Source organism: Cervus canadensis, chromosome X (genome assembly GCF_019320065.1).
Source record: "Cervus canadensis isolate Bull #8, Minnesota chromosome X, ASM1932006v1, whole genome shotgun sequence".
Classification (NCBI taxonomy): domain Eukaryota; kingdom Metazoa; phylum Chordata; class Mammalia; order Artiodactyla; family Cervidae; genus Cervus; species Cervus canadensis.
Window position 1 is genome coordinate 142,137,829 of NC_057419.1, and position 12,137 is coordinate 142,149,965.

The window sequence follows — 12,137 nt, forward strand, 5'->3', positions numbered from 1 at the left end:
GTTTTTGTTTCTGTTTTTGTTTTGCTTTAAAAGGGCAGTCATTCCTATGGCTTAAACAAATTTCCCAAAGAGATCAACTTCAGCATTATAGCTCAGTAGTATCCTCCTGACATACAGTTTTGACATGTGCTTCCTTGTCAGAAAACAGTTGCCTATGATCTGCCAATTAAGGATTTCTCTTTTGTTGCCAGAATAAGCACTGCTTCAGACACTTAACACTGCTGGACAGTTTCCATGCAGCCAGCACTAGAGAAAAATGCTGTTGCTTAAAGGAGATTTTATTTCCCAAGATGAGATAATACCAACATGGATTTTCAGAGGAGGTTCCTTTGAACCTATAGTCATGAGCATTTCAGGTTTCCTCCAAAACTTTCAACCACTGAGCAAAGATCCACATCAGGAGGAGCAACTTGGAGGAATCTGGGCTCAGTTACTTTACAAGATTGCTAGTGAAGATGTAGGTGATGGCAGTATTAACTAATCTCACTGCATTTATCCTTCAGTCATCCATTTATTAAGTATTTATTGAGTGCCAGATCTTGTGCCATAATTTCATGTAACCTTTAGATTATATTTGCATTGTCTTACAGTGACCAATGATCTTATTTGACCAAGTATTTTGAGACTTTTTGACTAACTTCCCAAATGTCAAATTTTAATTAAATTCCTTTTGACTTCCAGCTGACTTTAAGGTTCTTTAGGGAGCCCTTAAGGCATCTGAAGGAAGAATATTGAATTAGTTTCATTTGATATGTTGAATTACATGGGAAGTATTTTCAAAGGGTGATAAGCCTTCCAAGATTATACTATATAGGTAAAGTTTACTATATGTCCTGGTACAATCTATCAGCCATAATTCTGGTTCTACCACAGCAACTTGATTCAGCTTCTTTGTCAACACATTGTGACCAGATCTTCAACCTCTCTTTTTTTTTTTTTTTCCCCAGAAGTTTTATTGGGGGAAAACTACAAAACTTTTACAGTACAATGTTTACAGTCACAATTTGTAGTGAACTGATTCCCCAAATATATTACAACTCAAGTTGACTTAACCTTGTTACATTCAAAATACCTACTTCTGTCAAAGTAGTCCACAATACATACATACATAGTGCTCCAACTGTACCTACGTACAAACTAAAGCTACTGCTCATTCAGCCGCTGTCCAGAAAAGCATTCCTGCCTTTCCACACGGGGAAAAAAAATAGTACAAGTTTTGGAATTTTCTGTAATTAAACAAGGCATATTCATGTACTACATACCATTTTAGCACTAAGAGGTGGCCTCTTCATCTTATATCTATATTAAAAAAAAAGTGGTAAAAATCTTCTCCTTTTGTGCAGTTGAACCCATCCTACATTCAGATTCTCTCAAGCACTAATAGACAAAATACTTATTTGGTTGAGGAAAAGTTAAAGCAAGTTCTGGCCCTTCCAAAGGCACTGTGAGATTACCCTCCCCCCCCCCATTATTGCTACATGTCTTTATATGCAGAGTATGTCACAGTAGAACTGGTGGAATAAGCAAACAAAAAACATCTTTTGCTAATTTATAAAGTTGGAATGAGAAAAGCATGCCACATGTAAGCCTGATTGCAATGTGGTCATTTTTTTCTTTTAAAGTCGGATGGGCTACAACCATTATACATTCTAAGAAAAACTCATAAGATATTCCTCAAACTACTTCCACAGCATCAAGATAGATTTCTGTAAAGAAATCATGCAATCTTTCAAAATTTACATAAACAAGGAAAGAAATTAATGAAATAAATATTACATACAATCTCTTAAATTAAGATTTTTTTTTACTCATTTACAATAAAATAACCATGTGAAGTTACAAAAGGCATATATTACTGTGAAAAGAACATACACTCCACATTTTGCCGATTAATAATGGCAATCATAACATAATAAAAGAATATATATCTATTGCTTTTCATCATACTTGATAAATACAGTATGAACAAAATTTTCAATGTATACTTTTCACAAGATAATAAGTTAGATAGTTTTTTTCATATTGAGTTGTGGTGCAGTGGTGCGAATCAACTCAAAACAGCTAAAAATTCAGCAGTTATTCCCCAACAATTACGAACTAAGCTCTGCCCAAGGCTTCCAGAAAGAGCAGACAAAATGGTTCTAAATTAAACATCCCTTAAGTGGTAGCAATGAAACCAGGAACCAGTATGAAACTTTGGAATGCAAGGGTTTTTTTTTTCCAGACATATATAACTTTGTTAAAAAACAAAACACCTATGGAGCTGAGGTCTACTATCAAGGCATATTCTTGGCAGAATATTGGATTCTAAAAGCTTATAGGTTTAGCAAGGCGGTGGTTGGCTGGTTTGTTTACACTGGTCTGGGACAAACAATTAGGAACTTCTCTCAAGATAAGAGTCCCGACATCTGGACTGTAACTAATGCTTTTCAAGTGAAGATATGGAATGGTGGTTGATAGCTGCTGGTGCTGGGTTGATTTTTCCTAAAATCCCAAACTCATCGGAGACCTAAAAAAGTTTGTTGTTTGGTTTTTTGTTCTATTCGCATCACAACTGCTCTGTTGTGAGTCTTTTGTTCATCAATACAAAAAGTTCGTTGGCTTTTTTCCCGCTCAACAAGAATGAAACTTCGTAATAATAATAAAAATAATAATAATAATAAAAAAACAAAAAACGAAGAGGGAACCGAAAGGGGAGGGGTGGGGGCCCCTCCCGGCACTCAAGTTCGAGTCCAAGTGCTCGGCACAGCCTGCAGTCTGCTTGTGGCCGATGTTACCCCCCACACTCCTGTGCCCCCCTGCCCCTAAGCAGGGGCGCCCTCCAACACCCCCAGAACGGCCTTCCCTTCCTCCTCCTCACTGGCGCCCTCTTGCCTCAGTCGTCGGAGATGGAGAGGCGGCTGAAGATGGGCAGGCGGCGACCCGGGTCAAGGCCGGGGGACTCAGAGCCGCTGAGGCTGCCCGAGCTCAGGGAGCCGCTCAAGTAGCTGTCGCGGTCCGACAGCGAGTCTGGGGGGGCTGGGGGGCGCGTCGAACACCGGCGACTCGGACAGGCGGCGTGGCAGCTGGAAGCTGAAGGGCGGCGAGGGCGGCGCGGCGGCGCTGGCAGGGAGGGGCGCGCTGGGCGGCGCCGGGGGCTGCGCGGGGGGCACCAGGCCCTGCTGCTGCTGCTGCTGGCTGCGATAGTAGGCGGCAGCAGCCACGGCGGCGAAGTTGTGGGTCTGGATGGCGAGCGGTGTGATGAGGCTGCTCAGCTCCGGGCCGAAGGCGAAGGCGTTGTTGGCGCACGAGGCCGACGAGCAGGTGGCGCAGGGCGCGCCAGGGGCGAGCAGGTCCTCGGCGCCCCCGGTGCCGTAGAGCAGCGCGGCAGCGGCCGCCGCCGCAGCAGAGGTGCAGCACGTCGGGGCGCCGGAGGGCGTGGAGGCTGCCGAGGCCGAGGAGCAGGACGAAGCGGACGACGAGCAAGACGAGGCCGAGGAGCAGGAGGGCGGCGGCGGCGTGCGCGACGTGGGGCTGTCTAGCAGCAGGGGCGACTCTAGGCCCGCAGGAGGCTGGTGGTGGCCCGACAGGAAGCCCGAGAAGCTGAGGCTATGGTGCAGCTTGGGCCGCGGTTCCCGCAGGAAGCCTAGGTGCAGCGCGTCGCGGGCGCTGAAGGTGCGCAAGTGCCCGGAGGCGCCCCCGGACGGCGCGGGTCGCCGCTCATCAGCGTTGTGGATGAAGTGGCAGCGCGGCCCGTAGGGGCAGAAGCCGATGGTGTGGAAGGTGCGGCACAGCTCGGTCTTGTACTTGGGGTGTCGCGTCAGGCTGCGCAGCTCGTGGAAGCCGTGCGCGAACTGGCACTTCTCGCCGTACTTGGCAGGTGCCACTCTCCTCGAAGGGTCGGCACAGCTCAGTTTTGTAGCGTGTCGAATTGATCTGGGAGCCGCCGCCCCGCTTCTGCTGTTGCTGCAGGTGCAGGAGGTGCTGGCTGCGCTCCCCATTCTCGCTGAACGAGCGGTCCCGGAATTTGTTCTCCTTGTTCAGGAGGGCGGTGCCGCCGCCCCCCGACGGCTCCTTGAGGGTGCCTTAGAAGGCCAAGCCGCCGGGAACTTGGGCGAGCAACTGCCGGGGCTAGGCGCGGGGTGGGTGAGTGCGTGCAGGTTGCTGGCCGAGTGCCGTCGGAGAAAGCCCGGCGTGAAGCCCGAGCTGGGGGCGGTGGCCACGGGTGTCCCCACCGCCTTTTTGTCCAGCATGTTGTTCAGATTGAGGTTGGCCAGGGATTTCTCCGTCTTGCACAATAAGTCGATATTGTAGAAGGCGGACAGAAGTGTGGTCGACATGTTTCTTGATCCTCTAATGGTCGGAGCTGCAGACTGGGAGATCTGGAGGAGCCCTCGGGGCGGCGCGGCCGGGCCCGAGCCACGACGAGTAACGGGCGAGGGGCGAGGGAGGGACCGAAAGTTTGCTGAGGGGCGAGAAAAGAGGGAGCATGGGCAGCAGCGTGGACTGGTTTGAGGGTGCCTGGGAGTGTGAAGTTGGGGGGAAAGAAGAGTGAAGCTAGAGCGCTCCTCCGCGCCCCGGGGTGCCCGGCCCGCCCCCCTCCCCCGCGCGGAGCGGATGGCAGCTCGTGGACTGGTGGAACTCCAACCTCGCCTTTTAAGTCTTTAATAGACAGTTAATCTGTGCTTTGCAAAACTGCTTATTCTTCAAGCAAATTCATAGGCAGGCCTTTTAAACAAACATAGGTCAGATATATCACTGAATTAGGTTAGGAAATTTTCATCAAACTGGTAGGAGAAGCAAATCTTCCCTCTCGCTGGCAGCCACAATGGACCCTAAGGCTGTCTGCAGCAGAATCAGCAGAGTGACAAGACAGTCTTACAGTGACACTCACCCTTGAAGGGAGAGGGGATTTTGACTGTGCTATATGCTGGTACTTAGGAATGAACAGTGAAAGAGGAACTGTTAGCTGCTTAAGTGAGTTATGAAGTACTGGCCTTGGAAAAACCTGGTTTTCATAAAATACAATGAAAGCCTAAAACCAAGGGTTGCTTACGTTGCTCCTTGAAATAACACAGTTCCATTGAGAACAATCCCTTGGGGGCATGAAGGTCAAATAAGAAAAAGTAAGCAACTCAGGGCAAACGGTGACGCCTTTAGAGCAAAAAGAGGACGGCCCTCCATTACCAAATACCATTTTACCAGGGTCTTTGAGACATGTGTTGTTCTTACCCCAGTTCTGGCACCTTATCACTTTGATGAGAATAACAGAAGGATTGGTTCCTGAGTCAACTGGTGTATATGATTATAATGGTTAGGGTCTCTGTCTGGAATATTACTGATTTTGATCTATGTTCTCCAGATATTCAGAAGCCACGCCCCTCAAGTTACTCATGACCTAAAATAATTTGGTATATTATACTTCTGCAAGTCTGGCTACCAGACAACACGCCTCCCCAGACTGGTTTTCAGGCTTATTCTCCTGCATTCAGATCCAGGCTGGTTTTCAGGCTCATTGTCCTGAATTCTTTATACAAAATCTTTCTTATATAAAACTCGAATTGAGGACTTGGAACTTGGGAGTATTTATAACTTGGTATCAATTCCCCAATCAAGGTATGACTATGCCCCACTTCAACAGGAAACAGCTAGACAGGTTGTTGCCACATTTGCTGAAAGACTTGGGGAAGGATGAACTAGAATTGGAGGTTGAAACCCAGACACCCTAAACACAAATTCCTCTGCCAAGTTTAAACATACTCGTGTGTTATCCTCAAGACTGAGGAGAATCAAAGAAAAGGGGAGAATTGTAACAGAACACAGTGAGCTCAGCCCCTAGCACAGCAGCCATTGCTCTGCATTATTACTCCACACCCTGTTACCAGGCAATGGGTCCTGCTCAGCCATTGGTTGGTTCACAGTGGGCCCTGCCCACTGGCAACCAACTGTCAATGAACGACAGTTAGTGGTCCTGCTTAGCCATTGGTCAGGGTCATAGTGGGTGGAGCCCACTGGCAACCAATTATCAATGAACGACAGTTAGTGGTCCTGCTCAGCCATTGGACAATGCAGCAGTGGGCACCGCCCACAAGCTACCAACTGTTAAGAAAGGATGCTTAGCGACGGGTCAGACAACAGTGGAGTGGTGGTCGGTGAAGTGGAGAGTAAGGTAAAAGGCAGATCTGGGCCTTCTCCCTGAGGCCTCCAGCTCACCTGGCCTTAGCTGGCAAACCAGAGAACAGGCTGGGGGCTGGGCCTGTACGGCTCCAGAGCCCTCACCGAGGCCCCCCACTAGTCTTTGAGGCAAGCAGTGAACCTCTCCCCTGTCCCTATCTCTTTGACCCTATAGCAGTGGCAGTCAGCCTGGGTTGCTGTCTGTGGGGCCTGCTCTCTCCCCCTTGGGGAGTCCTGAGGAGCCTGAGGGGCCACTTGGGTTGGGCACCTGGCTCCTTCAGTGATGACAGGTGAGGAGGGTCTGGGGACTTGGCCCCGAGGGAGCTACCAGCTGATCTCTGCCTCCTCTTAGCCAGGCCCGGGACCTTGGAGGGTGAACGTTGCTCCTTGGGACATTGCCTTTTCTTATCGGGACAGAGAATAACATTTGGTATTTATATAACATTTGGTAGAGATTTATAGGAACACCTCATCTGACCATGACCTGACCTCAAGAACAGAGGCTCTGACAACAAGAAGTTCATAACAACTAACCATGTCCCTCCCTCAACTAGTGCTTTTAAAAGGGCTTTGATGAAAGCTTTCAGTAACATTGGGGTTTACAGGGCATGAGCCACCCATCTCCTTGCATGGCCTTGTAATAAACCTTTATCTGTTCCAAACTCCAATGTTTTGAGTATTGTTTGGCCTTGCTGTGTGTTGGGCACACGGATTTGGTGATGTTCAGTGACAATCTACCCTTGCCTCTTTTGTCATACATGAATTGACCATATGCACCGGGCTGTATTTCTGGGCTCTGTCTTTTGTTCCACTGGTCTGTGTGTCTGTTTTCATGCTAGTACGATACCTGTTTGATGACCATAGCTTTGTAGTGTCATCTGAAATCAGGGAGCCTGATTCCTGAGGCCCCTTTCTCAAGCTTGCTTTGGTGATTCAGGGTCTTTTGTGGCTGCTCCTACTAAAGCTATGTTTTCAGGGCAGATGAACTACTAAGGCTATCTGTTCAGGGCTCTGTCTTCTGTTCCACTGATCTGTGTTTCCATTTTCATGCCAGTACCATACTTGTTTGATGACCATAGCTTTGTAGTGTCATCTGAAATCAGGGAGCCTGATTCTGAGGCTCCTTTCTCAGGGTTTCTTTGGCTATTCAACCCTTCTTTCTCAAGGTTGCTTTGGCAATTCAGGGTCTTTTGTGGCTGTTCCTACTAAACCTATGTATTCAGGGCAGATGAAGGCTCTAGCTGGTCGTCCCCACTCCTCTGAGATAGGAGGGAGTAGCAGAAAGTCAGTAGCTTACCATGGAAGTATTTCAAAATGCAACAGAAGGGAGAAATGTGACTCCCACATTATAAGTGAGATTTAACTAACATTTCTGTTTCAGAGTGGCATGCATTCCAGACTTGGGGAAGGAAGCATGATGAACTAATCCTTGGTTCAGTGGCTTAAATTTCCTATCTGCTTTTGCATTTTCTAGATCCACTTTGGAGGTGCTTATATCCTGGGTCTGTACAGTTGATGCTGTTTGACCCCTGAGAGAATTCTGTGCACTTCAGAAGCACCAAGCAGGGCAAAGTGTCTGCCAGATGTACAGTTCGAGTCTGGGAATCAACAGATCCAGTTCCAGAACCACACCTGCCAAGATCCACATGCCCAGGGTAAGCCCTCCCCCTTTTCCTAAGCATTTCATCTGGAATCAGTTCTCTATGCACCTCTGGATTCCAAGCTCATGCTATTTAAAATAGCAATGTGCTGACACCCAGTATATCTGTATGCTGATGATCACCTCTGGCTCCCCTGGGTGCACAGGCAGTGGGGCACTGGCTCCCTAGGAAAGAAAAAGTGAAACATTCTCCTGGAATTGGCCCCAAGGGGTACACAAGTTACAGGATGTCCAGTGACACAAACAAGGTCCCAGTCATGATATGCCCGCCTCCCCACACAATTGCCCTTTCATGCACAGTAGTAACAAATAGGGCTTTCCTGGTAGCTCAGATGGCAAAGAATCTGCCTGCAGTGCAGAAGATAAGGGTTTTATCCCTGGGTCAGGAAGATCCCCTGAAGATGGGAATGGCAACCCACTCCAGTATTCTTGCCTGGAGAATTCCATGGATTGAAGAGCCTGGTGGGCTACAGTCTTTGGGGTCACAAATAGTCGGATGGGACTGAGCGACTAACACACACACAGTAACAAATAAGGCAAGGTGTTGTGTTTGGAGGACTTATAAAACTCCTCCAGTACATTTGGTATTTTCTCCCCATGTAACTGCCATGTCTCTAACCTCTAGGTGCATGGATAAACAGCCTTAATACTTCCTTGCTTTCTCTCTCATTAATGCTCTTTGGCCAAGCCTTCCACTTTCACAAAAGGCTTATCCCCCTCCCCCCAACCTGTCCTGACTCTTTTCTTCTTTTCCATATTCCAGTATTCTCCATTATAGGCCATTGAAAACACAACCTCAGGCATCTTTCGAAGATTGGGGCAGGAAAGCACAGGCTGCACAAGCTGTAAACTCTTTGTAGACCTAGGCAAAGGGTGTGGGCAAGCACACCGTTTAAGGGAGACCTGCCGTAGCTGTGGTATGACGGCCAGACTCCTCAGCCTCAGCTAACTAATCCTTGGTGCCCTAGTTGAATCATGATGGATGCCAAGTATGTCCTATGTGTTTGGAAAGGCCGCTTTTGGCCCGCCAAGGTCTTGTCCAGACCCAGAGCCTCAGCACAACAGAAGAGAAAAAGGGTCCTTTCTCTGGAAGTTCAAATACTCTCAGTAGATGAAAAAATCAGAGTGAAAAGAACAAAGATAAAGACCCTAAAACTGTCCATGATTGAATCCATCGCCACCTCACTAGCAGCCCAGCCGGAGCCCAGTACCCCAGAAGAGGAAATGACCTACATATGCGCTATTACAATGGCCTGGGACCTTCTGAGTAAGAATGGAAATTACACTCCAGCAAGAGTCGTGGGTGATCCAGAGTCCAAGACGCAGTCTCCAAGGAGACTGCAAAAGCAACATCATAGAAGTCGTCAGGAGCCCAATCAGGGCCTATGGAGGACTGTGAGGAAAAGGAAAAGCTCCAAATCACCCGTGGTACCTTCAGAGAGGGAGGATGCCCCATATGGTGACAAGTCACAGGTGTGCACACTCGTTGCCCTGATCCCAAGCAACATGCAAACAGAGTCATCTCAGAGCCCCAGGGTGCATCCAAACTTCCCATCACTTTCAGAAGATGACCATGAGAAAGAGGGCAAGGAAAAGGGGGACGCCTCAAAAGTTATGTCCTTGCCCTGTACAGTGAAGGAGGTGGGTGTAGATGTTAGAGGTGGATGCGTGCTTCCATCACTTACACTGGGTTTCATCCCCACTGTGCCCAAGGCTCTGGAAGAGGGGGCGCACAACACCTGCCAAAAGTCCCTGGCTGTGTATCCTGAACATGCTACCTCCTCGGGGAATGTTGACCCTGGAGAGGGCACCTGCAACTCCGGCTCGGAAGGCTCAGCAGCATCCTCCAGTGCCCCTAACCTGAGCCTGTGTTATTCACTCCACCTAGTAAACAGAAAAAGGAAACTGCAGGCCCCAGGGTGTGAGGAAGAGTGGCAAGAATCTCAACCCTCAGCTGGCTCAAAGGCTATTAAGCCCACCAGTGCCATCAAGAAGGGTGGGGGCAAGGAAGCGGGACAGCTGACAAGCATGGTGTTCCCAGGGGAGCCATGTCCCATTGAGAGAGGAATGCTGGTCTGGTTTAAGTTTCAGAATCACCCATTTTGGCCAGCCGTGGTTAAGAGTGTCAGCCCAACCCAGCAGACTGCAAGGGTGCTTTTGATTGAGGCCAACATGAACTGTGAGAGGAGTGGCATTCAAGTTCCTCTTCGAAGGTTGAAGCATCTGGATTGTAATGGCAAAGAAAAGCTAATGAAGAGAGCCAGCAAAGTATACGGGGAAAGTGTCAGCTGGTGTTTCTCACTGATTTCCAGCTACAGAGAAAGGCTTGTTTGTGGGTATTTTGTGGGCTCTTTCCTGGACTATTATGCTGCTGACATCAGTTACCCCATGAGGAAAGCCACCCAAGAAGGGGATCTGCAGATGGATTTCCCCAAGTTGAATTATTCTGACCTGGAAGATTCTGAGGAGGAGACCTCTGTGGCTGCAAAGAGGCACTGCAAGAGAATCCTCCCTGACCGGATGAGGGCTGCTCAGGACCGAGCCAACCAGAAGCTGGTGGACTTCATCGTGAAAAGAAAGGGGGCCGACTCTCATCTTCTGGACATCGTCAAAGGCAGGAAAGAATCCAAGTGGCTGGAATCATTTCTGAATTCAGAGAGGTATGTGATCTGCGTTGAAACATACCTGGAGGATGACGATCAGCTGGATGTGGTGGTAAGCCATTTACGAGAAATCTACAGACACATAGACAAGAAAGTGCTGGCTCTGACGAGAGATGACCCAGTGAGCTTCCTTCTGGAAGTTCTTCTGCCAGAAGCAATCATTTGTTCAATTGCTACAGTGGATGGATTGGACTACAAGGAGGCAGAAGCAAAGTACCTGCAAGGGCCACCTGTGCATTACCGAGAAAAAGAACTGTTTGATAAGAAAATCTTGAAGAAAGTAACAAAGAGATCAACCAAGAAGTACAAGGCTAAACTCTCCCCCTGTGCCCAACAGGGCATCAGGCAGACTTCTCAGCCACTCCATTAGCAACAATCCCCGTCTGTGTGAACTGCATGATCCTCCCACTCCACATGGCATGTAAACACCTTCTGGAAATCCAAGGCCTCAGGAACACACTTGAATTCACTCTGGATCCATCTCCAGCACCTGCGAGTGGCATGGTCATCGTCAGTTTCTTCTTCCCAAAACCCTCACACCACTAACTTTTTAAAATATTTTAAACGTCTGTACTTCCCTCTACTTGCCCAGATGTCTAGTTTTCCAGATATTTTTTCAACATGGCTTTTGACTCTACATCATATTTTAAAGGTAGACATGCATTCTTTTATTACATGAAAAACCCCTGTATCAGATACAAAGCAGCAATCATGTTTAAGATCTAAGGCATGTTTCTTACAGAAAAGCCACATGGGTTTCCCATTCCTCCTGTGGCACATCGGTATCCACAATTGATCGGATTCCTCCTTAAGATAAGCCCTGACTTTTCCCTGCCATGCTTATCCATTTGGGAAAAAAGCCCTGAGAGATGAAGCCAGTGACAGAGATGTTCCCTGTATACTAGCACTACCTTCCAATAGTTCTTAGAAAAGCAGTCTGAAATCCAAACAAAGTTAACAGCTGATCTGCATGTGGTCACTGTGAGGTTGAATGAAACCTCAACGTGCAGTAAGTTTTGTCAACCCCTGCAAGAATGTTCACCCTTGGCTTCCCTGAGATTCCATTTGTGGGAGGAGCTCTTCTTCAATGACTGAATAGTTTTCCCAAATGAACAGACTCCTGGCTGTCTTCCTAAATGACAGTGACTGGATCCCCTACATGCCATTCTCTGTCCCCTTGTGGAAGATGACTACAGCCATCGTAGACTCAGGTCGGCTTGTCTAGACCTGGAGTCCAGGCTGACTGCTCAGAACCCATCCAGTTGGCATAGATTGTAGCAAAGCAGGTGCTTTGCCCTCATCGACCCATGTCCTCCCAAAAAAGGCAGTCATTTGTCCCAAACCAAGCAAGCTTGATCCTTTAACTTATTCATCAATTAGCTCCGACAGGTCTCCAGCAGTGTAAGTGCAGACGAGTAAGTCATCCCAGGCTGCCTGAACAGTAGGTGGACCAGGAGGGTCTGGGAAGTGGGTCACAGAAAATTCTCCATTCAGCTAAACATGGTTGCTGTCAGAATACAGTGAAAGGTAGTTTAACAGGTAAATTCTAAAGCCCATGGATTGTTATCCTAACTCGAAACAAGATTTCATTATTACTATTTTTTTGGGGGGGGAGAGGAAGAAAAGTATTACAAAAGCCAGTTTATTTTGTAAAACCCAAT

General features: G+C 47.9%; 2 protein-coding genes across 2 annotated transcripts; one reads left to right on the forward strand and one right to left on the reverse strand.

The window, feature by feature from the left end:
* Positions 1–942: 942 nt before the first annotated feature.
* On the reverse strand, positions 943–4,453 carry LOC122435446 (mRNA decay activator protein ZFP36L2-like). Its single transcript, XM_043459629.1, is given in 4 exon segments — positions 943–3,016; positions 3,018–3,854; positions 3,856–4,067; positions 4,070–4,453. Coding segments are annotated over 4 exon segments (1,440 nt in total). The 5' UTR covers positions 4,320–4,453; the 3' UTR covers positions 943–2,875.
* A 5,388-nt stretch (positions 4,454–9,841) lies between these two features.
* LOC122435772 (PWWP domain-containing DNA repair factor 3B-like) lies at positions 9,842–10,846 on the forward strand. The gene has a single exon (XM_043459859.1). The coding sequence runs from the start codon at positions 9,842–9,844 to the stop codon at positions 10,844–10,846; it is 1,005 nt and encodes a 334-aa protein (XP_043315794.1).
* The last annotated feature ends 1,291 nt before the right edge of the window (positions 10,847–12,137 follow it).